The following is a 25,579-nucleotide window of genomic DNA, read 5'->3' as shown; positions in this document are numbered from 1 at the left end:
CTTAATTACTTTATTTGCTTCCATAAATAAATTACCGATTCTTGATTTTCAATTTCTTTTTTTTTTTTTTTGTGAACCGATGTACGAGGATTCTATTTAGATAGATAGATAGATAGATATAGATAGATAGATAGATAGGTAGGTAGGTAGATAAGTAGGTAGGTAGGTAGGTAGTTAGATAGATAGATAGATAGATAGGTAGATAACTAGGTAGATAGATAGATAGATAGGTAGATAGATAGATAAAATTATTAAACTCTATATTTACAATTACAAAGCTCTATGTTCATAATTTTCAATGTTTATATTCCCAATTGTTGAACTCTATATTCAAAAACCACTGAACTATATGTTCACAATTTGATAACTATACAGTATAGAAATTATGAATTTACAGTTTAGAAATTATGAATCTACAGTATAGAAATTATGAATTTATAATATAGAAATTATAGATCTATACTGTATAGAAATTATAGATCCAATTTCGTGTGCACCTTGCATGGTGCACGCGGTGCACAGCATAACGCTCCCTTGCGGATAGGATATACTACATTATTTATCTCATCAATAGATATAATAACATATTTTCTTATTCTGCTTGATCTCATATCTTGAAGACTTTTCAACGATAAAGTAGTTAGCTACATGTAATGGTTCCTCGGTCATAGTAACTTGAATTTGATTGAAAAATAAACCAATTTTCTGATGCAAATGTGCTAATCCCATACTGCATGCGACCACATACATCACACTCCCATTACTTTAATTAGAAAGAAAGTTTCGGATTATATTATATATATTATTATATTGTTAAGTTTTCCAGATCGATTAACTCAATATGTACTCGTGTGGTGAATTAAAATAACAGTTTTTTTTTTCAAATCAATCTCATTGTTACGGATGGTTTTTAATGACAAATTATTGTGTGGACCATGAATATCAAGTGCATTTTTAATATATTAACAGTACATTATTTTGTATCGAATGTACATAATTTTTGTACTGAACGTACATTATATAAAATAATGTACCCTTAGTATATTAAAAATGTACTTTCAAACGGACAGTAAGTGTACTAAACAAACAAAGAGGATAAATTTGGCCTAAGGGGCCCAACTACCAAGCCCAACCACAGGACACTGGTGAATTACCATTGCTAACTAGCGGACTGCAAAGACAACTGACGTACTGCGACGTTGACTAATGGAGAAGTCAAGAGAGAAGAAGAGCTGATGATGATGGTTTGAAATAGACACCACCCTCGCCTTTTATACTACTCCAAAGGCCGCATGTCGTGGATAGGTGCGCGGATCACAATGCTCCGTCTTCCTCCGCCATACATGCATGTGTCCCACCAAGTGTTGTATTCTACCACCAAACTTTTCGTCGCGCGTCACGTCGCAGAGCACGTTCGAGGACCTCGCCAACCTCCTAAAGATCGCATACATAACCCCACCTTGCCACCTCATCGTAGGGCTCACTTGAGTGGTTTGTCCGAGCAGTATGCCCCCTCCGATGAATAGCCTGCCACTCACATGGGTGATCTGCCATGGACGACTGAACTAAATCAAGGCCCTTCAACTAACAGACGGCCAAAGCGAGCTTGTGAGGAGCATAAAGCACCATAATCATGGACTCGGGATCAGTATACTCGGCCCCCATGAAGTCTACCACTCGCTGGTGAACCGAGATCTAGTGTAGGGGTCATTGACGACGCCTCCACGGCCTAGGTCGACCGCTCCTCCCTACAATTTGTTTTCCTGGTGACGGTAATAATGTTACCGGTAATAATAATATTATAATAACACTATGTGAGAGAGTAACAATAGTTGTATTGCTTTTGTCTCAGTATAGAAAATACAGTGTCTTTGTCCAAAGTATTGAACGTCCCCCTCCAAGCTGAGGGGAGCCCCTACTTATACAAAAGCTGCTAACGGTAACAACATGAAGCATAAATGGGGAGCTAAGCCTTTAATTCTCTCTCATCAATGGTGACATCAATGGTGGCTTCAATGGCAGTAAAGGTGACAACCGTTGGAATTCTGCCCGTTGGAGTTTTTCCCGTTGGGTTTCCATGTGGTGTCGGGTCAGATGCTGCTTATGATCCGGGTCGGGTGCCAGCACCATTATCCTGTCACCAGTCCCCCCTACTCCTGAGTCTACGGATGTGTTTGAGTTGACTAGGGAGTAAGACTGAATTTGCTTGATATCGTGCAGAATCCCGGTTAATCCCGAGTATGTGATTTTATTTTCCAAATCACACATGAATTTTTTATTTTTTTTATGCTGGCCGAGACGGGCTGCGGCTTAAGCTGGCCGAGGTGCGTGCCTCCGGCCGATCACGGCCGAGGCGTCGCCTCGACCGATCATGGCCGAGGCGTGCACCCCGGCCGATCGTTCGTGGCCGAGGCGTCGCCTTGACCGCTCGTGGCCGAGGCGTGCGCCTCGGTCGATCGTGGCCGAGGCGTCGCCTTGGTCGATCGTAGTTGAGGCGTTGCCTCGACCAAACCGATCGTGGCCGAGGCGTGCGCCTTGGCCAATCGTGGTCGAGGCGATCGTGGCCGAGGCGTGCGCCTCGGCCGATCGTGGCCAAGGCGAGCTCCGGCCTTTTTTTTTTTTTTTTTTTTACGGACAGGCTGAGGCGCCGCCTCGGCCAGTGGCCGAGGAGTGCGCCTCAAGCCCCCGGCCGAGGCGCTGCCTCAGTCAGTGGCCGAGGCATGCGCCTCAGGCCCCCTGGCCGAGGCGTGCGCCTGGCGGCCTTTTTTTTTTTTTTCGGCTGAGGCGTCGCCTCAGCCGTGGGCGCTGGCAGAGACGCGTGCCTCGGCCAGTGACCGAGGTGCGCGCCTCAGGCCTTTTTTGCGGCTCGGCTTGAGGCGCCGCCTCAGTCGTGCCTTGGGCGGAGGCGTGCGCCTCGGCCTTGGTTTTTTTTTTTTTTTTTTTTTTTTTTTTTTTTTCTACAATGCGGCGTCGGCCGGCTTTTGGTTGATAGAAGGTGGTGCTGAGAACCTTTTATTTGAGCAAAGTAACCTGGGCAGACCATGATTACAAAATATTGTTTACAAGTCTGGGCGGACCACGACTACAAAATATTACTTATAATATCTTATTAAATGTTCTGAGTTCCATACCCGATCGATCATCCTTGCAGATGGTGTGGACTTGTAGGTCCTTTCCGCCAATCTTTTTGCATGCTTTTACGTAACAACTGCGTGCTGCTCGCTGGTCTCCTCTGACGACTCCTATCCCACTCGGAGTAGGGAATTTCATACACAAGTGTTCCACCGACACTATGGCCTTGAGGTCCTCCAGTGCCGGTCTCCCCAAAATGATGTTGTGCACACAAGTGAGTTTTACCACGATGAATTCCACGTCAAGTTTGCGAATGTTAGGGCTCGTGCCTATCTCCACTGGTAAGACCACTAACCCCTCCGTCTCCACTGAATCACCCGTAAATCCAGAGAGTGGAGTACGTACTTCTTTGAGCTGGTTCCTAGGTATCCCTAACTTGGTGAAGGCATCATAATACATCACATTGACTGAGCTTCCCGTGTCGACTAAGATGTGGCGGACAATGACATTGTTGACGTCCATCTCAATCACCAAGGCGTCATGATTGGGTAACGGGCCCTCTGGGAGGTCATCATTAGAGAAGGTGATGGCCTCCTGTCTCTGTTTTTCTTCTCTAGGAAGACTCACCACTTCTCCCACGTATAGCTGCCGGCTCCACTTCTTTCTTTCCGCAGGCGTGTCACCCCCTGCGGGTTCACCATAGATAACGTGTATGGTGTGCTTCCTTTGTCGTCTGGGCGCCACCTCGATTTCTTTCTCGCTATCATTCTGCTCAAATATTTGGCCGTGTTCTCTTTTTTTGGCGTTCGAGGTGGATGGCTCGGTGCCATCCTTATTCCTCCAGACATTTTTTGGTGGATTGTGTTGCGGCTGTTGCTGCTGCTTGGATCGCTTGACGAAATGTCGGAAGTAGCCCTGCTGGATGAGTTCTTCTATTTGTCTCTTCAAAACGTGACACTCATCCGTATCGTGGCCGGTTTGCCTATGAAACCTGCAGTACTTTGTTTGGTCTGCCTTCGGGAAGACCTTCATGCACTCCTCGGGAAATTCTACCATTCCCATCTCCTCAGCTTGCTTTAGAATGACACTGACGGTATGGGTAAGAGGAGTTAAATTATGCAAGGGGACCAGGCGAGGTCGTTCGTGGTCTCGGCCTTTCCCTGCGGTCGGGTGGTTCGAGAGTGGTGCCTGGCTGGGCGGACCCGCTTTCCCAGGCTTCCCACCTTTCCTACCATCCTCTTCGTCCTTCTTCTTCCTGTCGACGTCCTCTGCTTCGGCATAGCGGCTAGCAGCCCTTATCAGCTCTTCGCAAGAGCGGGGGTGGTGGGCGTTCAGCAGCTTGTGGAAATACCCTGATCTTAAGGCATGGATAAATATCGGGATCGCCGCCTTGGAGTCGAAGTCGTAGACATTATTAATTTCCTTTTTCCATTTTATCAGGAAGTCTTTTAGGCTCTCGCCTCTATCTTGCTTCACTACACAGAGGTGAGAGAAGGGTTTCTTACGTTGTATGCTACCGGAGAAGTATGTCAGGAAGCTCTTGGACAACTCCCAAAAGTTTTGGATCGACCCATCCGGGATGGTGTTGAACCAGTCTTGGGCCGCTCCATCCAGGGTGGACAAGAACGCTCGGCACATGATGGCGTCCCCTGCCCCGATCATTACCATAGCAGCCTTGTACCTCGTCATGTGGACACGTGGGTCAGTGACCCCCGTGTACTCCTTGTTGGCGGGTAACCTAAAGTCCCTCGGCAAAGGTACGTCCATGATGCTTGGGGAGAATGGTGCTGCCATCCGTACCTCGGGTTCCGGCGACTGCTCCCATGTCTCCACCCTTCTTGCTAACTCCTCGATTCTTCTCTGCAGCCTCTCGACCAGGGCCGACTCATCAGGGTGCCGGCGCGGGGCCGGCTGCCGCTCCTCCAAGTGTTGGTGTGGAACCCGCTCATCAACGCGTCGCTTCCCCGCCGAGTGCTGACGCGGAGCCGGCTCTTCGACGCGTCGCTCCTCCAAGTGTCGGTGTGGAACCCGCTCATCAACGCGTCGCTTCCCCGCCGAGTGCCGACGCGGAGCCGGCTCTTCGACGCGTCGCTCCTCCAAGTGTCGACGTAAGGCCGACTCATCAACGTGTTGGCGTGGCGTCGGCTCCCGAGACTCGCCCACCTCCTCTGTGGGTGATCTCTCGGCTTCTTTGTTTTCGTGTTGGCGAGGACCTCTGGTAGAGGATCCCTCGGCCCGTGATCCTAATCTCTGTCGCACGGGCGCCCTCTGTCCCAATCGTTCTGGTGCAGATTGGGAAGGGCCTGGTTGTCGTCTGGCCGGTCCACTTCTTTGGGTCTCCACCCCTGTTTCCTGGGGCCGCGGCGGGGGCACTTTGCCTTGCAGTCCCACCGCCACTTGGTTTAGCGCCGCCGTCACTGCTTGTTAAATGGTCGCCTGGAGGTTCACGACTTGGTTCGCCCCTCCATTGTTGAGTTGGTCTCGAAGGTCCCCTCCATTGTTGAGTTGGTCTCGAAGGTCCCCGGGCCTCCCGTTGTTGAGCTGTTCTCGGAGGTCTCCTCCGCGATTGTTGGTGAGTTGGTCCCGGAGGTCACCTGAGGCATTGTCATTGTTCACGTTGCGGGACACCATTCTTTCAAGCTTGCTGTTGAAAGAGGAATGAGTTGTGTGTGTCGTAGCCTGCTTGAGTATTGGACTCAGGCTCTCAATGAAAGCACCAATGACGGTAATAATGTTACCGGTAATAATAATAATAATAATAATAATAATAATAATAATAATATTATTATTATTATTATTATTATTATTATTATTATTATTATTATTATTATTATTATTATTATTATTATTATTATTATTGTCATTATTGTTATTATTGTTATTATTGTTATTGTTATTATTATTATTATTATTATTATTATTATTATTATTATTATTATTATTATTATTATTATTATTATTATTATTAGAAATAAGGTTCAAATTGGCCACTGAACGTAACTTGAAAATGTAATTAGGCCACTGAACGAAAAAAAAATGCAATTAGGCTACTGAACACTCCAAATGTATGCAATTTCACCTGATAGCAGGTTACCATCAATTTTAGCAGGTTACCTGCTTACATGGCAGCTGAGTTGACATTTTTAATAAATTTTAATAATAAATTTATAAAATAAAATAAAAAAAGACGGGGTGGCCACCCAGTCATTTTTTTTTATTTTATTTTTTTTCAATTTTTTTAAATTTATCATTTAAATTTATTAAAAATTATTTAAAATTTATTAAAAATGCCAACTCAGCTGTGACGTAAGCAGGTAACCTGTTAAAATTGATGGTAACCTGCTATTCGGTGAAATTGCTTACATTTAGAATATTCAGTGGCATAATTGCACTTTTTTCGTTCAGTGGCCTAATTACATTTTCAGGTTACGTTCAGTGGCCAATTTGAGCCTTATTCCTTATTATTATTATTAAAAGTGAAAATACACAGGGGAGAAAATTAATATATGAACAAAATAACATTACAGAGAAAGGAAGAAAGAAGAATGAAGGAGAAACAAAATGAAGAAAAAAGATTTTAAAAAAAATAAATGAAAGAAAGAAAGATAATAGTTATGCTGTGCAACCGAATGCACCATGCGCAAGGTGCATACGATGCAAAACGACGTCGTTTTGACTAAAAACGCGCATCCCACTTAAAAAAAAAAAAAAAAAATTAGGTTCGATTCTCGGCAATAGCATTATTGTGGATATATAGTTATGAATTTCTGGATATATAGTTATGAATTTATGGATATTTAGTTCATTCATTGTGAATATTTAGTTCATTCATTGTAGATATTTACTTCATTCATTCACTGTGGATATATAGTTATGACTTTATGGATATATAGTTATGAATTTCTGGATATATAGTTATGAATTTATGGATATTTAGTTCATTCATTGTGGTTATTTAGTTCAATCATTGTGGATATTTAGTTCATTCATTGGGGATATTTAGTTCAATCATCTGGGATATTTAGTTCATTCATTGTGGATTTTTACTTCATTCATTCACTGTGGATATATAGTTATGAATTTGTGGATATATAGTTATGAATTTATGGATATATAGTTATGAATTTATGGATATATAAAAATGCTATTGCAGGGAATCGAACCTGATTTCTTTTTTAAGTGGGACGCGCGTTTTTTAACCAAAACGACGTCGTTTTGCATAGTATGGTGCATTCGGTTGCACAGCATAATTTGCAAAAGAAAGAAGGACGGGCCAGGGGAAATTAAACGGAAGAAAGAAGAAAGGAGCCCAACGTTCTCAGTCTGGTCCTATGTCTTGGCTTTCTGTGATTCCTTCTTGTATTGAACATTTATTTTAATAAAAGTTTTACCTTTAACTTTCAAAAAAGAAAGGAGCCCAATAGGATTCAAACGGGTTGTTATATCGTGGACTGCGGTGCACGTGGATCATATCACGGTCAAAATGACGTCGTTTCTTCAAATAAAGATACGGCGCGCCGTTAGTGTTAACGAATCGCGCATTTTTTGTATGTTAATTACCAATTGACACTACAGTGTATCTAAATTGTCTTTATAGTGTATCTAAACAAACACTGCCTCACGTATTATTTTTATATTATCAAATGAAACTACAGTTATATCAAAATGATACTGCAGTTGTGGTGAAATGAAACTGCAGTGTATATAAAATGAAACTATATAACAGTTCACATATTTGAGTGTATATTATACAATGAAGCTGTAATTATATCAAAATGATCATGTAGTTGTGTTTTAATAAAACTATAGTGTATATAAAATAAAATTAAATAATATTTTCACATATTTGAGTCTATAAATATCGAATGAAACTGTAGTTATATCGAAATGAAACTGTAGTTGTGTTGAACTGAAACTGCAGTGTATACAAAATGAAACTGAATAACAGAGTTACTTTTTGCGGAAGGGTGCAGAACGGATGCCGTTTCTTTTCATTAAACAAAACAAAGTCGTTTTAATGCACTGTGCATAATCGATTATGTACCGCGGTGCACGATATAATTTACAGATTCAAACTGGCAAATTATGTTGTGGAACCGTGTCCACCTTGCAAGGTGGACACGGTTCCAAAACTGTTCATAATTATGAATATATAGTTTAAAAATTATGAACATATAGTTCTATAATTATGAACATAGAGTTGTGAACATAATTATGAACATATAGTTCTGTACTTATGAATATAGAGATTCAGTAATTGTGGATATGAAATTCAAAAATTATGAATATATAGCTTTATAATTATGAACATATAGTTCAGTACTTATGAATATAGAGTTCTGTAATTGTGAATATAGAGTTCAATAACTATGAATATGAAGTTCAAAAATTATGAATATATAGCTTTATAATTATGAACATATAGTACAGTAATTATGAACATATAACTGTGTCCACCTTGCAAGGTGGACACGATTCCACAGCATAACGATTGCTATGGCGCAAATTATGCCGTGCAACTGTGTGCACCATGCATGGGGCACACGGTTGCAAAAACGGCGTCATTTTGATTAAAAACTATGCGTTCGACTTAAAAAAATCATTTTCGATTGCCGTTAACGGCGTTATGCTATGCTATATATCCAGAATTAATGAACTATATATCTATAATTAATGAAATATAATTATCCAGAATTATTAAACTATATATCCACACCGGTTACTGGCACTCTGTTTTGACTTATGGCAGTTCACTGCGTCTGTGTATTCAGAATGAATGAACTATATATTCAGAATTAATGAATTATATATTCCGAATTATTGAACTATATATCCAGAATTAATGAACTATATATCCAGAATTAGTGAACTATGTATCCAGAATTAATGAACTATATATCCAGAATTGTTGAACTATATATCCACAACGAAAATGGTGGAAATCCCGTCGATTGGAGTTAAAAAAAAAAATGATTGGTGGAGTAAAACAGTGCGACTAACGACACCGTTACTCCACCATAGTGAAACAGCGTCATTCGCAACCGTGTGCACCATGTATGGTGCACACGGTTGCACAGCATAACGATTGAAGTTATGGTCATCTTTGGTAAAATAGTTAGCTTATAGACTAATTTTGCCTATTTGACCACTATTAGTTGTTTGACTTGGTTTAAAAATCAATATAATGTTTGGTTAATTAGCTTTTGTACTTCAAAATGTTAAAATTAAAAAAGATACCCAAAACAACTTTTTCAATTAGCTTTTTGAGAAAAAAAAATTATACCAAACACATATCAGCTAACAGCTAATTTACCAAACACCTTTCTACAATCAGCTAATGTTATCAACTAGTTATACCCTCAAATTAACCCAATCAGCTAACAGCTAACATGTCCTATATCTTGAAGTTCATACCCCTACTTTAGGTTTATGAGGAAATAAATCTAGTTAATATAATTTTAAGGGTGTGTTTGGTTTATGGGTTTATAGGAATGCATGTGAATCAAAATTATAGTTATTGTTTGGTTGACAACTTTTCAAAAACACAATTATGGAATTTGATTACCCTCCCAATTAAGAACCACATTCTTTAATTAAAAAAAGGTATAATTTCATCTTATATTGGTAATTTGATTTTTAAGTTTGAATTAATGCTTTTAAATTTTTGTTTTAATTTTTTTTTTGTTCATATTAGCGCTGTGGATGTCATTATATTAGGATCAATTGTCTTAATTTTTTTTATTTTTTTTTTTGTATTTTTAAAACTTTTATTTCCACTATATCATCATACATAACCAAACATCAAAATTGATATAGTAATCAATCCAATTCCACCCTACTGCCAAACATTCAAAATAAAGCCAAGGTCTCTGCAGAAAACATAGCACCTCGCGTCAGGAGCTTTTATCAAAATTCATTACCATTACTAAGTATTTGATTCTTATTTTGATTCCTAGTCCCAACCTAACACATTCTAAAATTTAACACGTGATACAACTCTGCGTACATGGAGTCAAATTCAAACCCCAATTTGCACGATTGAGTGTATGCATTTGATGTTGAAAAAAAAATAAATTAGTGGAGACTAGCCAATTTTCACGTAATTAAACCACAGCTAATCAATTTTGTAACTAATAGCAACGTGAACATAATTGCCCCCCATCAAGAAGTGTCTCATCAGATCAAGTTGTAATATATTTTTTTTACATAGTTAATTAATCCATCTACCCATAGGCGGCCATAGCATATTTATTGCTCAAAAAAATTTCCATGAGGCTAGGGTGCATAGGAAAGAATGGCATCATATCTTCTCCAATTCTCCATCTATAAATTAAACTATTAAAGCAAACGAACACCGTGCCGCAGTGCGTACATCCTGCGATGCTCCGCCTTATGGGTTTACCATTATCCTTAACCTTAAAGTGTTGTATCCTATGTTTTCTACTGGTTTATGAGGTAGCTTCTGCTGTGGAGAACGAGAACCAAAAAGTAGTAGTATGTCCATTCCGTAGCATATACCAGTTTGGTGCTTCCCTCTCCGACACCGGAAACTTGATACGAGTGGGTGACATTGGTCCAACCCTGCCTGCTGCTCGTCTTCCCTACGGTATAACTTTCCCCGGCAGGCCTACCGGCCGCTGGTCCGATGGCCGCCTTACCATTGACTTTATTGGTAAGCGAATATCCACCTAGCTGTTTTCACAAAAAAAAATAAAAAAACAATCCAGCTAGCTGCACTATTAAGGGTGCGTTTGAAAACCCGAAAAATGACTTTCGGAAAATATTTTCCTAGTTTTCAGTGTTTGGTAAGAGGGGGGAAAATGAGGTCAATGAAAAATGATGTATTAGTTAAAGGAAAATATGTATGTTTTGGGAGAAAATGACTTCCCTTTTATTTTTGGGAAGTCATTTTCCAAGGAATGCACATGTAAAATTTTTTTGAACCTAATTTTTTGCGGACTTTTGGGAGTCGGCCCAACAAACTCGCAGGCTAGAATTCATGCAACCAAAGTCGGCCCCATGCGGGTTGGCGGGCCGGTCCGAAGTTTTGTTTTTAATTCAAAGTTAAAAACAATAAAGTATATAAATAATATTTTTTTTTGTATTTAAAAATTAAAAAAAATTACATTTTTTAAAATGTTAATATTTTATATATATTACTGTGTAAGTAGTATATATATATATATATATATATATATATATATATATATATATATATACTAGTTCTTTTACGCGCTTTGCGCGAATAGAATAATGCCCAATAATTTTTTTAAATAAATATTTCAAAGTATATCAATGCAATTTCATATCGGAGATATTCATGTATAAGTAAATAAATATTGATTTTGTTTATTTAAATCGGTAATTTAAAGTATATAAATGCAAGATAATATATGAGAGATTGATTATATTATCACTAAAATAAATGTTTGCAATTTTGTAATAACGGTAGTCTAAATACTTAGTCTAAATGAATATTACTTTTGATTTAAATTTCTCTAATTCTTCTTAATTCTCTTTTGGGTAGCATTATATCATTGTCTTCATCTTCAGTACATGTCCTCTCTTTTTTTTCTTTTTTTTCTTTTTATTGGTAGTGTGTCGTGCAATTGAGTTACGGGTGGTAACATAGATGGATTCATCATGCAATGAGATTATGGTGTAGGAAGCTTTAGATTTGACTTGTTGTGTATATGATGAGATCTTAGTTGTATTATTAACTCTTTATCTTACAAGCACCTATTAATATTTGATAGTGGTAGTTTTTCCCCTACATGTTTCATGCATTTTGAGATGTGTGTCGTAGGTTATCATGTGAAAGTATTGAACAAAATATTAATATTTATTATATTTGTATAAAATACTTGGTAAATAAATATATATAACATATTTTGTATTATAACTTTAATATTTAATTACAAGATAATGTAAAAAGAATACCATGGACAATGTAGTGAATATAATAAATTAATAATTTGAAGGTAATGAATCTTTGAACGGTAGAAAATAAAGATAATAATATAACTACTGAAATTATATCTCTTTTAAATTTTTTATAATGAATAATTTTTTTAAATAAAGGCATTATAGACATCTAATTCTAAATTAATTAAATGCATATGTATTATTTTTTGTTCTAAATACTAATTTATTTAATTTAATAAGAGTAATAAAGTGGTGTACATACTTTTCATCAACAATAATGAAATTATTGATTCTTTATTTTATTTACATTTGTTATTGAGACAAATTATTTTGAGAGTTTGTCAATTACAATTGTTACAATTCCTGTCAATAGAGGATGATAATAAATAATTCAAAATATATAGTTACAATTGATATTGGTATAATGATATAGTAAAAATTAACTTACAAATTTCTTTAGAAGTTTTCATGCATTGATAAAATTTTGATGTATAAACTTGTTCAATTGGAGCCAATGAGATGTCAACATTGTCAATTCTTTGGAAAATGATCTTACCGTTTTAGAGCCCAAGTGTAATTGTATTTATGATCAACAACTTTGTAGTTAGGTCGCGCAGGTCTAACAATGATGTAAGAACAATTTTGTCCGATAAAAAAAAAAAATAGTATAATATTTGTAAAGTAATGTACAATTGTATCATTATAAAAATACATGCAAAAAATATTGATAACATAACGGCCTAAATCATACCAATAATGTAAAAGTATAATTGAAATATAATATTAAGTTTTGTTCTAATCAAAAGAAGATTAATTAAACGAAAAAAAAAAAAAAAAAAAAAACTTAACCTAATTTTTTTTTAAATGCATAAAATCAAATGATTTTTAAAGTTCTTAAGTTATAATCTTTAATGCTTAACTTTGAATGTTATGTATTTAGTCGGACTAATTATATGACCAAAGTTTATGTTAAATTTTATATATATATATATATATATATATATATATATATATATATATATATATATATATATATATATATATATATATATATATATATATATATACTTTTAATACATTTTAAAATATTCGTAGTATATGTTTAATAATTATGTCAATTCTAATATTAATGAGTAAGTTAAAAATAATAAATAGTTAACAGAATATTCCGTTACTAAAGTTTATACTACTCATTTTCCGGAACCAAACATACAAAGACAGTTTTCCGTTGTGTAGCCAAACACCAGAAAGGAAAATATTTTCTGGAAAAAATGACTCATTTTCCAGAAATCATTTTCCTACTTTTCAAACGGAGCGTAATATAATTATGACCAGAGATCGAGTCTCACCAGCGGCAGTGTGGGAGCAACCTCTCAAGGTGAGGGGCTCCTTGTACCCAGTAAGCAAAGGTCTAGCTTCTGTGATTTATGTTCAGTTGAGTTACCATGATTTACAACCCCCCAGCAGCTCTGTCGGGTCGGGGTGTGGAGGCCCTTAGGGTTGGGTTTAACCTTTTGGAAAGAATGAAAGTAATATATTGTCTGTTTGACTGTTTGTGGACATTGGATTTTCATCATTTTATTTAATGGATTGTTGAGCTGTTGTGATTTACCTATTTATATTATTGAAATAGGCAAGGAGGAAGAATATTCAGTTTTCATGCATGTATGTATGTATATATGTTTAATATTAATGGCAACGCATGCAGCTGGAGCTGTTGGGCTCCCCTTGTTAAATCCCTACTTGGACAAGAATGCTTCCTTCACTAACGGTGTGAATTTCGCGGTGGCCGGCAGTACTGCACTTGATATTGGTTTCCTAGCACAAAAAGGTGTTGTTATCCCAAATATTACCGTCCCTCTTGGTGCACAGATCAACTGGCTCAAAACTTACCTCTCCTCCTCCATCTGCTCTCACCCCTCAGACTGTAAAGACAGGCTAAAGGGAAGTCTGTTTTTCGTCGGTGAGATTGGACGAAATGACATCAGTTTCGCGTTAGTACAAGGAAAAACCATTCAACAAGTGGCGGCGTATGTGCCCGACATAACAACCTCTGTTATCAACGCTGTCAGAGTATGTACATTTGTTGTACTTTTTTTTTTTTTTTTTTTCTGTCCCAAATCCCAATTAACGAACCATTATATTGCATACGAATTGAACGTACATGCAGGAAGTTATCCAGGTGGGTGGCAGGCGTATCGTAGTACCTGCGACATTTCCTTCAGGATGTTTTCCTAATCTGTTGAGTCGATTCGGGGCCAAGAATCGTGAAGATTACGATGAACTAGGATGTCTGCGCAGCATCAACAACCTTATCGCCTTCAAAAACAACCATCTCCAACAAGCTTTGGGATCGCTTAGAAAGGAATTTCCAGACGCCGTCATCCTTTACGCCGACTACTACGCAGCCTTCCAATCGTTTCTTGCTCGCGCGCCTTTACTTGGTTAGTTCCTCATTATATTTTTCAATCACTTTTAATTCAGCTTCATTCGGATCGATCCATAATTATATATATATTGATGGAATTGTATATTGCGTGTATGTGGTACGGTTTAGGGTTCGACCCAAATAGGTTATTCATGACCTGTTGCGGGACCGGTGGAGGGCAATATAACTATGACAGAAACAAAGAATGTGGGGCCACTGGCGTGATCTCCTGCCCAAACCCACATCAATACATACACTGAGACGACATACAATTAACCCAGGAAGCTAACCGTGCCATATCACGAATAGTCATTCCCAATATGTTCTCGAGAATTCAGTGTTTCTAATGTAATACCATAAATAAATAGGTCCCTTTTTATATTATATTGCCCATTCCAACTATATATTATATTGGACCTATAATAATAATAAATATAATTCCGCTTTTAGTTATCGAAAATTCAGTGTTTCTAATGTAATACCATAAATAAATAGGTCCCTTATTATATTATATTGTCGCCCATTCCAACTATATATTATATTGGACCTATAATAATAATAAATATTATTCCGCTTTTAGTTTATTATGTTTTTTCCTTGAAAGAATAGTTGAGTGGGTAGCTAGAACATACATGACTCTCATATCCTGAAATTACAAGTTTAATTCAATTCAAAATTTTGAAAAGTAAAAATAATTAGAAGAATTTAACACAGTACAATATATATAACTTTAGCAGCATTACAATGCAAGCTAAGCAAAGTGATGATACAATAATTAAATTATTAGGAAGATTGATGCGATGCCACACGAGGTTTTCCGAATTAAAATCCACACACGACAAATAGTCAAATACAATCACAATATTGAATTGGTTGATGCATATATATATATATATATATATATATATATATATATATGCGGCGGAGTTGCCTAGCTAGCAGCACCAGCAGCAAAGAAGAAAACTCAAACTGCATAAGACATTTATGGTACGTACTGTTAATTATATGACCCATGCATAACCCAATGAATCCATATATCAAACTTAGGGTGTCTTTGATTTGGGACTTTTACATCTTACTATAGATTTTGATATCTATTACTCTGTATTAATCTGCCATTCTCAAACTTTTTCAGGTATGCACGGTATTAATATTTTGCACGTTTAACATTTTTGCACATTTAGTATTAACATTTTGCATATTTAATATTATATTAAAAGATTGCACTTGCAAAAAAAAAAAAAAAAAAAAATTAGTGATTAAGATCTAGCATTTACAGTTTAGATTTAAAATTTAATTTTTTTCGTTGATTTTATAAAATTACCAGATTTGCATATTTAGTTGTTAAAAATTGCATATTTAAGTATTCAAGTTTGTATAGTGAAGTGATGATAATTACAAAAATGTCACCGTATTTTTAAAAAAAATCTAATCAGATTTATCAAATTTTTACCATGTAAGACTGAGATTGATTCTTATTTTTCTCATATTTTACTGTTCTCACAAGATCCTTAGCATATATATATATATAATAAAATTTCATATTTAGTGCTTGGATAGTGATTTTGTTTTTTTTTTTTTTTCCTTATCTTTGATTCCATTGTTTAAATATGGATAAGTAAAAAGGTAATGAATTTTATAATTATTAAAGGAATGCATTCTCCCATAGTATTATAGTAGGGTGTAAAAGTCTCAAATTAAAGACCACCTACATTAATAGATGAGAGTATAATTAAAATAAGATGTAAAGTAAATTAAAGGAAAGGATTTAGTGTGATAGATGTATACTATACCAGCGTTGCAAACACGAACAGAAACCGTGGTGTTCGTCCTCCGGGGCCTCTACAAGAGGAGGCGGTGGTGGCGAAGGTTCAAAATACCCCGCCGGCGAAGGCCATTCTTCTGGTTGTGGATATTGGTGTTGGTGGTGGTGGTGGACGAGAGTCGGCGGCGCTTCTTCATAGCCAGGTGCTTCATATGGAACTTGCTGATAACTCATGCTGCCCGGCGTTAACTTTGGCAGTAAATTAAAGTTAGTTTTGAGCAAAAATGGTTCGAGGAGCTTTTAAATAAATAATGGCCGCCGGAAGCTTCTTTTCCCAGCTATCTCAACCAACACACCTTACCAATTAATTGTTCAAGTCAGATCAGATCGATCAACTGAGCTGTACAGAGATTTTATATAGTAAATAATAAACACCAGTCCTACAAGTTTGCTGAGCCACTCCTATTTTTCTCAACTTTCATTTTCAATAGAAACAGCAGGTACAGGATAGATATTAATTTTTGAGCGGGGCCGCGTAGAGAGAGTGTACACCCAGTAAATTCTTACTTGTGACCTTTCTCTGAAAAGTAAATTAATCTAGAGAGACTTAATTAAGAAGACCAATAGGTTGCTATAATTTGAATCAAACTTAGAATCTTGTACTTACTAAATTAATTGTAGGATATGATATTAATTTGTGGTACGATATTGCATGGCAGGCAGTCCATCCACTTTGCCCTCGTGTTACATGCATCTCTATCTTACCCCACATCCTAAATATTATGACAACCTCCCCCAACCACTCTTAACTTTTAAATATCTTTATTAATCCCCATAACAATATTATTGCGCATCCAGGCATGTCACACAATGCAACAGCATAGACACTAATTATTTTGAAGGAAAACGCAACATGCATTAATATAATAAAGCAGAAATAGAGTTAGGATGGACTGAATTCTAGTATAAAGTGCTAGCATGTGAAACGGCCGCAGTAGCAAGAGAATGAGCTATAACATTAACTGATCTAGGAACTAAACTAACAATGCAATCATTAAAAGTAGACATGGAAGCCCTGCACTCTCAACAATCAATAATTAATATAGTTAATATTGCAAATCACTTAATTAGATCGAACTGATATATAACGTAACCGTGATCAAAATAATAATATTTATTATGGCTCAGCCCACAAAGATCCACTTTTTCTTTTCTTTTTTTTTTTTGTTAAGATCGAATACTTACCACAATGTCAAAGATATAACTAGTAATGAATGTGTAACTTTAGATCAAACACTTATTACAACTATGCATGCCAAAGATATATATAACTAGTAGTGAAGGTATAACTTTATAAGGACAATTTCTAGCCTAAAGATCAAGCGTTTACCACTACACCATCTCATACCACTTGCTAAGATCAAGGGCTTACCACTACATCAAAAGTTATAATTAATTAATTAACAGCCCATGTGCAACTTTATTTCTTTATACAACCACATTTCAAGAAGTAGATCAGAGTAGTGTTGGACATAACTCTTCTTCACCGACATCCGGCCAACATTTTTGGATTTCATGAAATTGAACTTTGACAGACATTTCAATCCTATGTTTCGTGTAACAATCCTAGTCCGGCATTCTTCTCTTGTTTTTGCAATACGTACAGAGCAGGGCCATATCATATGGGTGTTATTGTTTTTTAGTTTCACATACCAATCTACAAATGGATTATTTTGTGAATAATGAGTAATACACCTTTTTTTTTTTAATGTATTCAATCACATCAAATTTGATGTGAGACTTTGCGCAACTGTTTCTTAATCACTAAGAGTTTGAAATCTAAATAATAATAATAATCCGTAAGTTTATATATATATATATATATATATATATATATATATATATAAACATTTTATATCATGTTTGGTTGAATGTATAAATTTCTCATATATATTACCGACACACTTTGGCAGGTAGATTAGCTAGTTATGCTCTTTTCTTTTCTTTTTTTTTTTCTTTTTTTTTTTTTTTTGCATAGTTCTGAAAATTTGCATCAAAATTCTCAAACTGTAATAGAATACAATAGTATTCTTATTCCTCACCTATTCCATTCCTTATATAATAATATTCTTATTCCCTCAAAATTCATTCCGTGAACCAAACATGCCGTAAGTCTATAGTAACGTGTCCAATCAAAGTTATTGATAACTTAGGTGCATAAGTCTCAAGAGTCCAGACTTAAACTTTTTTTTTTTTTTCGAATGGTACTAGCTCTATTACATTGTAGTATCTGTTCATATACTTTTTTTTTTTTTTCGAATGGTACTAGCTCTATTACATTGTAGTATCTGTTCATATACTTTCTCAACCTACTGAAACACAAAGAGCTAATAACGCCTCCACTGAGGCTCGAACTTACAACCTTCCAAATGGAAGTCCAACCCGGATACCATTAGACCACATAGTCCTGGTAGTCCAGACTTAAACTTAGTTAAATGCAAAAATATTATATTTTTTAAAGGTATACCTTGCTCTAAGTAAATGCGGATTGGATCCTATCAAAAAAATAATGTAAATAATTTGTCCCACGTAACATTTTTCAATTAAAGGAAAAAGGAAAATGGGTCATATTGACCACTAAATCAGCTGGATAGTTCAATTAAGTCTTTTAAGTAAAAAATTAAAAAAAAAAATCATTAAAGTCTTCTAAACTTGTAAAATTATTCAATTAAGTCAAAATTGACTTGTTTAGATGCTTAATATCTTTGTTGGGTTAACACATGTTTTTTTTATTTTTTTAATATTATTTATTTATTAAAAATTAAAAATATTATTTAAAAAACAACCACCGGCAGCGCGAAAAGTCGGTGACTATCTTCTTCATGGACAGTTGTGGTTGTCCAGCAAGGACAACCACCGCCTTCGAAGGAAGACGGCCAAGACCGTCTTCTAGATCTAGAACGAGGACAGCTGGTGGCCATTTTTTAATAAATAAATAAAATAAAAAAGTACATGTGTCAACACAACAAAAATTTGACCTGCTAAATAAGTCAATTTAGACTTAATTGAACAATTTTACCAATTTAAGAGGCTTAAATGTTTTTTTTTTATTTAGACTTAATTGCACTATCTATCCAGTTGTCTTAGGGGCCAATTTGACCCATTTTCCAAGAAATAATGAGGCGTATGGTTGGAAGGAGAGAATTACGTGGGAAAGGAATTACAATTCCATGGGAGATGAATTACTGGAATAAAATTACTGGGAATTTCAATTCCAATGTTTGGTATACATGGGAATTGAAAGAAAATAAGTAATATAAAGTCCAAAATGTCCATTGTTGCTATCAGGCATCAATTTTAGGGTAAAAAAGGGGAGGGTAATTTTGTCTCATCATTATTTTTTTTTTCTTCCCAAGATCCATGGAATTAAAATCCCAATGGGGGGCATGAGATTTTAATTCCATGAAAATGAAGGAATTGCAATTCTTTCCAACCAAACTAAGAAATTTAGTGGCATTTGGAATTAGGTGGGAATTAAGTGGGAATGAAATTTAAATTCGATCCCTCCAACCAAACGCTGTGTAAGGTGAGAAGTTTCCTTGGCAATAGGAAGAGGGCAAATTATATCGTGCACTAGGGTGCACAATGCATTGTGCATCCTGGCCCAAAACGACGTTGGTTTATATCTTTTTTTTTTTTGTTTGGAAATTTCGTTTCTCGTTTCTGATGTTAACGTCTAAAAAAAAAATTCTATGTTTCGAATGTATATAATTGTATAATAGAATACACATAAACCCCTAACATAATACACATAATCTTTTTTTAAAGGATAATACACATAATCTAACATAATACATAATACACATAAACTCTTAACTTTTAAAAAAAAAATCTCTTGTTTCAAATGTGTACATAATTGTATAATAGAATACACATAAACTCCTAAAATAATACACATAATCATTTTTTAAATGATAATACACATAATCTAACATAATACACATAAACCCTTAACATAATACACATAAAACGGTGTTCGTCGCTTCAATTTTCCACACAACTTAACAAAATAACGTCATTTTGAGCAGGACGGAGTGCACAATGCATTATACGCCCTGGTGTACGATATCGATTGGATGAAGAAACTTAGAAACTATTCAAAAACCCCTTCTCTTGAGGTAAATTATAAGCTAGCTAGGTGAGACATATTTTAAACATGATCATCAAAATGGCACACATTATTTATCATTAATTAATTAAATTACAACATATATACTAACACTAGTTCCTTTCTCTGGTTCCCGGCCATGTCAGTCTGTGACTGAGAACGGAGAAGAGAAGCCACAAGGGGTGCAAAGCAAAGCAGGGAACATGGGCACAATAACATCTTTTTTATTGAACATATACATATAATCATCCCAGCCAGCACTAGAGTTATGTCAACCCGCAAACACAACATACTAAATTGGGTACATGTCTGTCATACATAGGCAATATAATACCATACTTGTCTGATACAACGTAACAATATTATTCTTGTATTAAGTTGTAGCGTACATAGGGATTACAACATAATAAATTTGATATGGATGGATGGATCGATGGATGATGACGACTAACCGCAATATTCAGTCCATAAATCCACTGGGCTTTTAATTATTACATAAAAGATAAGGCATCAAATACAGAATAGGAAATTTAAAAAAGAAATGAAAATAAGAATTACAATTAAGCAATAGAAAGATGGCAAACCGAGCTGCAGACTTGGAAGGACAGTTGCGCTGATCACATAATCGAACTGGGATTTCATGAAAATTAAAAAAGGGAGTGAATTAGTGATGAAAGGAGCAGAGGAAGATAAGATTGTGGAGTTACAAATCACAAATACAATCGGGTAAAATAAAAAACAAAACTGCAGGCATACCATGAACAGCAGCCTTCTGACTCGTGACGGTGGTGGTGGGCGTCGACAGGAGGCGGTGGTGGCGGAGGTTCAAAATACCCCGGCGCCGGAGGCCCTTCTGCTGGTTGTGGATATTGGTGTTGGTGTTGGTGGTGGTGGACGTGAGTCGGCGGCGCTTCTTCATAGCCAGGTGCGTCATATGGAGCTTGCTGATAACTCATGCTGCCCGGCGTTAAGGTAAGTTTGGCAGTAAAGCTAGTTTTGAGCAAAAATGCATGGATCGATGAGCTTATAAATAAATAAATAATGGCCGCGCGCGGAAGCTTCTTTTCCCAGCTATCTCAACCAACACATCTTAGCAAATAGCAATTAATTGTTCAAGTCAGATTAGATAAACTGAGCTGTACAGAGATTATAAATATATATAGTACTCCATAAATAATAAACACCAGTCCTACAAGTTTGCTGAGCCACGTACTCTTGTTTTTCTCAACTTTCATTTTCAATAGAAACAGCAGGTACCATAGATATTAATTTTCGAGAGACAATAGTGTACATCAGGTAAAATTCTTACTTATGATCTTAATCATAAAAAAGTAAATCAATCTAGGTTGTTCAAATTGACTTAATTAAGAAGATCAATAAGTTCTTACAATTTGAATCCAACATAAAATCTTGTGATTATTAAACTAATCGTTTAATCGACTTGATTGGGTAGGCCGATATTAATTTGTGGTACGAATGTACGATATAGCATGGCAGTCCATCCATCCACTGTGCCCGGCCTCGTGTTACATGCATCTCTAACTTACCCCACATCTCAAATATTATAACAACCTCCCCCAACCACTCTTAACTTTTAAATATATCTTAATTAATCCGCACAACAATATTAATTAATATTATTGCGCATCCATGCATGTCACACAATATAATGCAACAGCATACACACTAATTAATATACTTAATATTGCAAATCACTTAATTAGATCGAACTGATATACACCGAATAATAATATCTTATCGTGATTAAAATAATCATATTTCTTATGACTCAACGCCTCAAAAACCAATTTTTTTTTTTTTTTTTGGTTAAGATCAAATACTTATCACTATATGTCAAAGATATAAGTAATAGTGATTGTGTAACTTTAAACAATCAAGCGCTTATCACTATGCCAAAGATATAATTAGTAGTGAAGGTGTAATTTTATAAGGACAATTCCCAGCCTTCAGATCAAGCGCTTACCACTACATCAAAAGCTATAATTAGTAGCCAATGGGCAACTTTATTTCTTTAAACAACCATATTTTCGAAAAGCAGAGTATTAGACTTAGCCTTTCATGCCTCCACTCAACAATCCCCTTAGTCACCTGATACTGGACTAAATTCTTCACCGACATCAGCCCAACATTTTTGGATTTCATGAAATAGAACTTTGACAGACATTTCAATCCTATGTTTCGTGTAACAATTCTAGTCCAACTGCGTGCATTCTTCTCTTGTTTCTGCAATACCTACAGAGCAGGACCATCTCATATGGGTGTATGTTATTGTTTTTTAGTTTCACATACCTTCAAATGGACGATTTTGTGAAATAATGAGTAATAATACACTTTTTTAAAAAAATATATATATTCAAACACATCAAATTTGATGTGAGACTTTGCGCAATTGTTTCTTAATCACTATAAGAGTTCGAAAACCAAATAATAATAATAATAATCCGTAAGTTTATATATATATATATATATAGAGAGAGAGAGTTGCACTCGGGTGCGAACGGCTCGCCCAGGCGCGAAATAGGAATGGATTTTGTTCGACCACGTGTCCAGATCTAATGGATGAGAAACACTGATTTTTTAAAAACACGCGGTGGCATTTTCGTAAATAATTGAACATCGAAGTGCAAGTAAAATGTATTACAAGTGCATGTAAAATGTATTATAGGTGCAAGTAAAAATTTACACTGAGCATCAATCGTAGTTGCACTTATAGTTTTAAGTAGTTGCACCTATAGTTCTAAGTAGTTGCACACATAGGTATAAGTAGTTGCATCTAGGTGTATGAATGTTTGCGAGTGGTTTTCAGGAGTATTACTACCCGCTGAACTCAGATCAATGAATGTTAACAAGACAAAATTACATGCACTTATAGGTGAAGGTAAGTGCACATATAGTTATAAGTAGTTGCACCTATAGTTATAAATAGTTGCACATATAGTTATAAGCACACCGAGGTGCATGAATGGTTGCGGAAAGTGAATGCTAACAAGGCAAAATTACATGCACTTATAGGTGAAAATAGGTGCACTTATAAGAGATTTTACTTGCACTTCGATGTTCAATTATTTACGAAAATGCCACCGCGTTTTTTTTTAAGTTATTAGATCTGGACACGTGTCACGCGCTGATTCGTTCGCATTTCCTTCCTGGGCACTTATTCGCACCTGAGTGCGTCCCTATATATATATATATATATATATATATATATATATATATATATATATATATAGTCGCATTCAGGTGCGAACGGCGCGCTCTGGAGTGAACTGTGAAACAATCAGCGCACGCCATGTGTCCAGATCTAGGTGCACATATAGTTATAACTAGGTGCACCTATAGTTATAAGTATGTGCACCCGATGAATGAATGTTAACAAGACAAAATTACATGCACTTGTAAGTGATTTTACTGTGAACTTTTACTTGCATAGGTGCACTAACTACATGCACTTGTAGGTGAAAGTAGGTGCACCCGATGAATGAATGTTAACAAGGCAAAATTACATGCACTTGTAGAGGAAAGTAGGTGCACTTTACCTGCACTTTTTACTTGCATAGGTGCACCAATTACTTGCACATATAACAAATTTATATGAACTGAAGGACAAGTGGCCAGGGCCGTTCCATTAAATATAGAGGCCCTGTTTAATTGTTTAATTTGGATTTTGGACCTTCATTGTATTTGTTACGAGATGAAAATAGATGTTTAGAAGATCTAGAACAAGAATAAAAATGTAATTAAAATTTTTTGTCCAAATATAATGCATAAAAATTTAACAAAGAAAGAATACAATTCAAAAGTTAATTTAATAGTTCTATTTTTGTTCATATTTAAATATAAAATTATTCACCAAAATTTCAATGTCAATTCATTAAAGTTTTATTTTCAATTATATTATAATTAAGACCAATCTATGAATTCAAAAATAATAATAATAATAATTATCAAGTATAAAAAATAATAGATTATATCTATAATATTTTTTTAAAAAATTGGGGGCCCTGTGCGCTCGCGCCGGTTCGACATGGCCTAGAACGGCCCTGGAAGTGGCGTGCGTTGGTTGGTTCGCAGTTCGCTCCTGGGGGGCGATTCGCACCTGAACGCAACCCTATATATATATATATATATATATATATATATATATATATATATATATATATATATATATATATATATATATAGGCGGGTTCAGGTGCGGCAGTGTCTTACGGTGCGGTTATTTCTTACGGTGCGGCAACACCAATAGTTCACCAAATATGCACCATCAACGTTAGAAAATACACCACACAAAACAGAGTAAACAGAGCCCTGCATCACCAAACACACACCATTAGGTGTGAGTAAAAACACCATACACTGTTCGGAAATACACCATTGGGGGTGGTGAGTTATATGGTGTGTTTTTTTGAGTATGTGGTGTATTTTGTGATGTTTTATTACATTTCATTGGGGTGTGTTTTATTACACTGTTGGTGTATTCTGGAATTTGACCGCACCGCCGCACCGTAAGACCCCGCCGCATATGAGCGCTATTCTATATATATATATATATATATATATATATATATATAGAGAGAGAGAGGGTTGAGTTCAAATGAGGACCACTATATTATAGAGGATTGTGCAGTCTGGTGTAGTCGTGTGCCACAACTTGTATGTGGTGTGCATAAGTTTGTTAATTAATAGAGCCTGGGTTCGAAACCTGATGTTTACATGTATTATTGTTGTATGCATGATACTAATCTGTTGTGTGTCCGTAATCAGTCCGTACAGTCCTCTATATATTGTGGTTCTCATGTGAATTCAACAATATATATATATATATATATATATATATATATATATATATATATATATATATATATATATATATATATATATATATATATATGACTGGCATTTTATATCATGTTACGTTGAATGTATCAATTTCTCATATATATTGCAGACACTTCAATTCATGGCAGGTAGATTAGCTAGTTATGCTCTCTTTTTTTTTCTTTTTTTTTTTTTAAATGTTTTTATTGTTTTCTGTTTATCTCTTGTGATTTACTTGTTATTATTACATCTATCTATTGTTGGTCCCAATTTTGTACATACTCTAAATCAAATGTTTTCTCCATCAATTTCAAAACTAGCAGCCGCATAGTTTGAAAATTTTGCATCAAAATTCTCATACGATAAGTCTGTAACTGCGTGT

General features: G+C 35.8%; 1 protein-coding gene and 2 long non-coding RNA genes across 3 annotated transcripts; 1 reads left to right on the top strand and 2 right to left on the bottom strand.

Annotated features, from left to right (window-relative positions):
• The first annotated feature begins 10,423 nt into the window (after positions 1 to 10,423).
• LOC109193410 (acetylajmalan esterase-like) lies at positions 10,424 to 14,836 on the top strand. Its single transcript, XM_019344267.1, has 4 exons — positions 10,424 to 10,744; positions 13,706 to 14,070; positions 14,168 to 14,441; positions 14,555 to 14,836. Exons 1-4 carry the CDS (start codon positions 10,453 to 10,455, stop codon positions 14,683 to 14,685), a joined length of 1,062 nt encoding a protein of 353 aa, XP_019199812.1. The 5' UTR covers positions 10,424 to 10,452; the 3' UTR covers positions 14,686 to 14,836.
• Positions 14,837 to 15,043: 207 nt separating this feature from the next.
• On the bottom strand, positions 15,044 to 16,603 carry LOC109193413. Its single transcript, XR_002056274.1, has 2 exons — positions 16,219 to 16,603; positions 15,044 to 15,394 (listed from the first exon to the last, which is right to left on the bottom strand). It is a non-coding gene; the product is annotated as an uncharacterized LOC109193413 (long non-coding RNA).
• Positions 16,604 to 20,562: 3,959 nt separating this feature from the next.
• LOC109193412 lies at positions 20,563 to 21,437 on the bottom strand. The gene is made up of 2 exons (XR_002056273.1): positions 21,115 to 21,437; positions 20,563 to 20,988 (listed from the first exon to the last, which is right to left on the bottom strand). It is a non-coding gene; the product is annotated as an uncharacterized LOC109193412 (long non-coding RNA).
• Positions 21,438 to 25,579: the final 4,142 nt, after the last annotated feature.

The sequence above is a fragment of the Ipomoea nil genome, unplaced genomic scaffold (assembly GCF_001879475.1).
Source record: "Ipomoea nil cultivar Tokyo-kokei standard unplaced genomic scaffold, Asagao_1.1 scaffold1875, whole genome shotgun sequence".
Taxonomy (NCBI): Eukaryota; Viridiplantae; Streptophyta; class Magnoliopsida; order Solanales; family Convolvulaceae; genus Ipomoea; species Ipomoea nil.
Note: the sequence above shows the minus strand (reverse complement) of the source record. Positions and strands in the feature narration are given on the sequence as shown.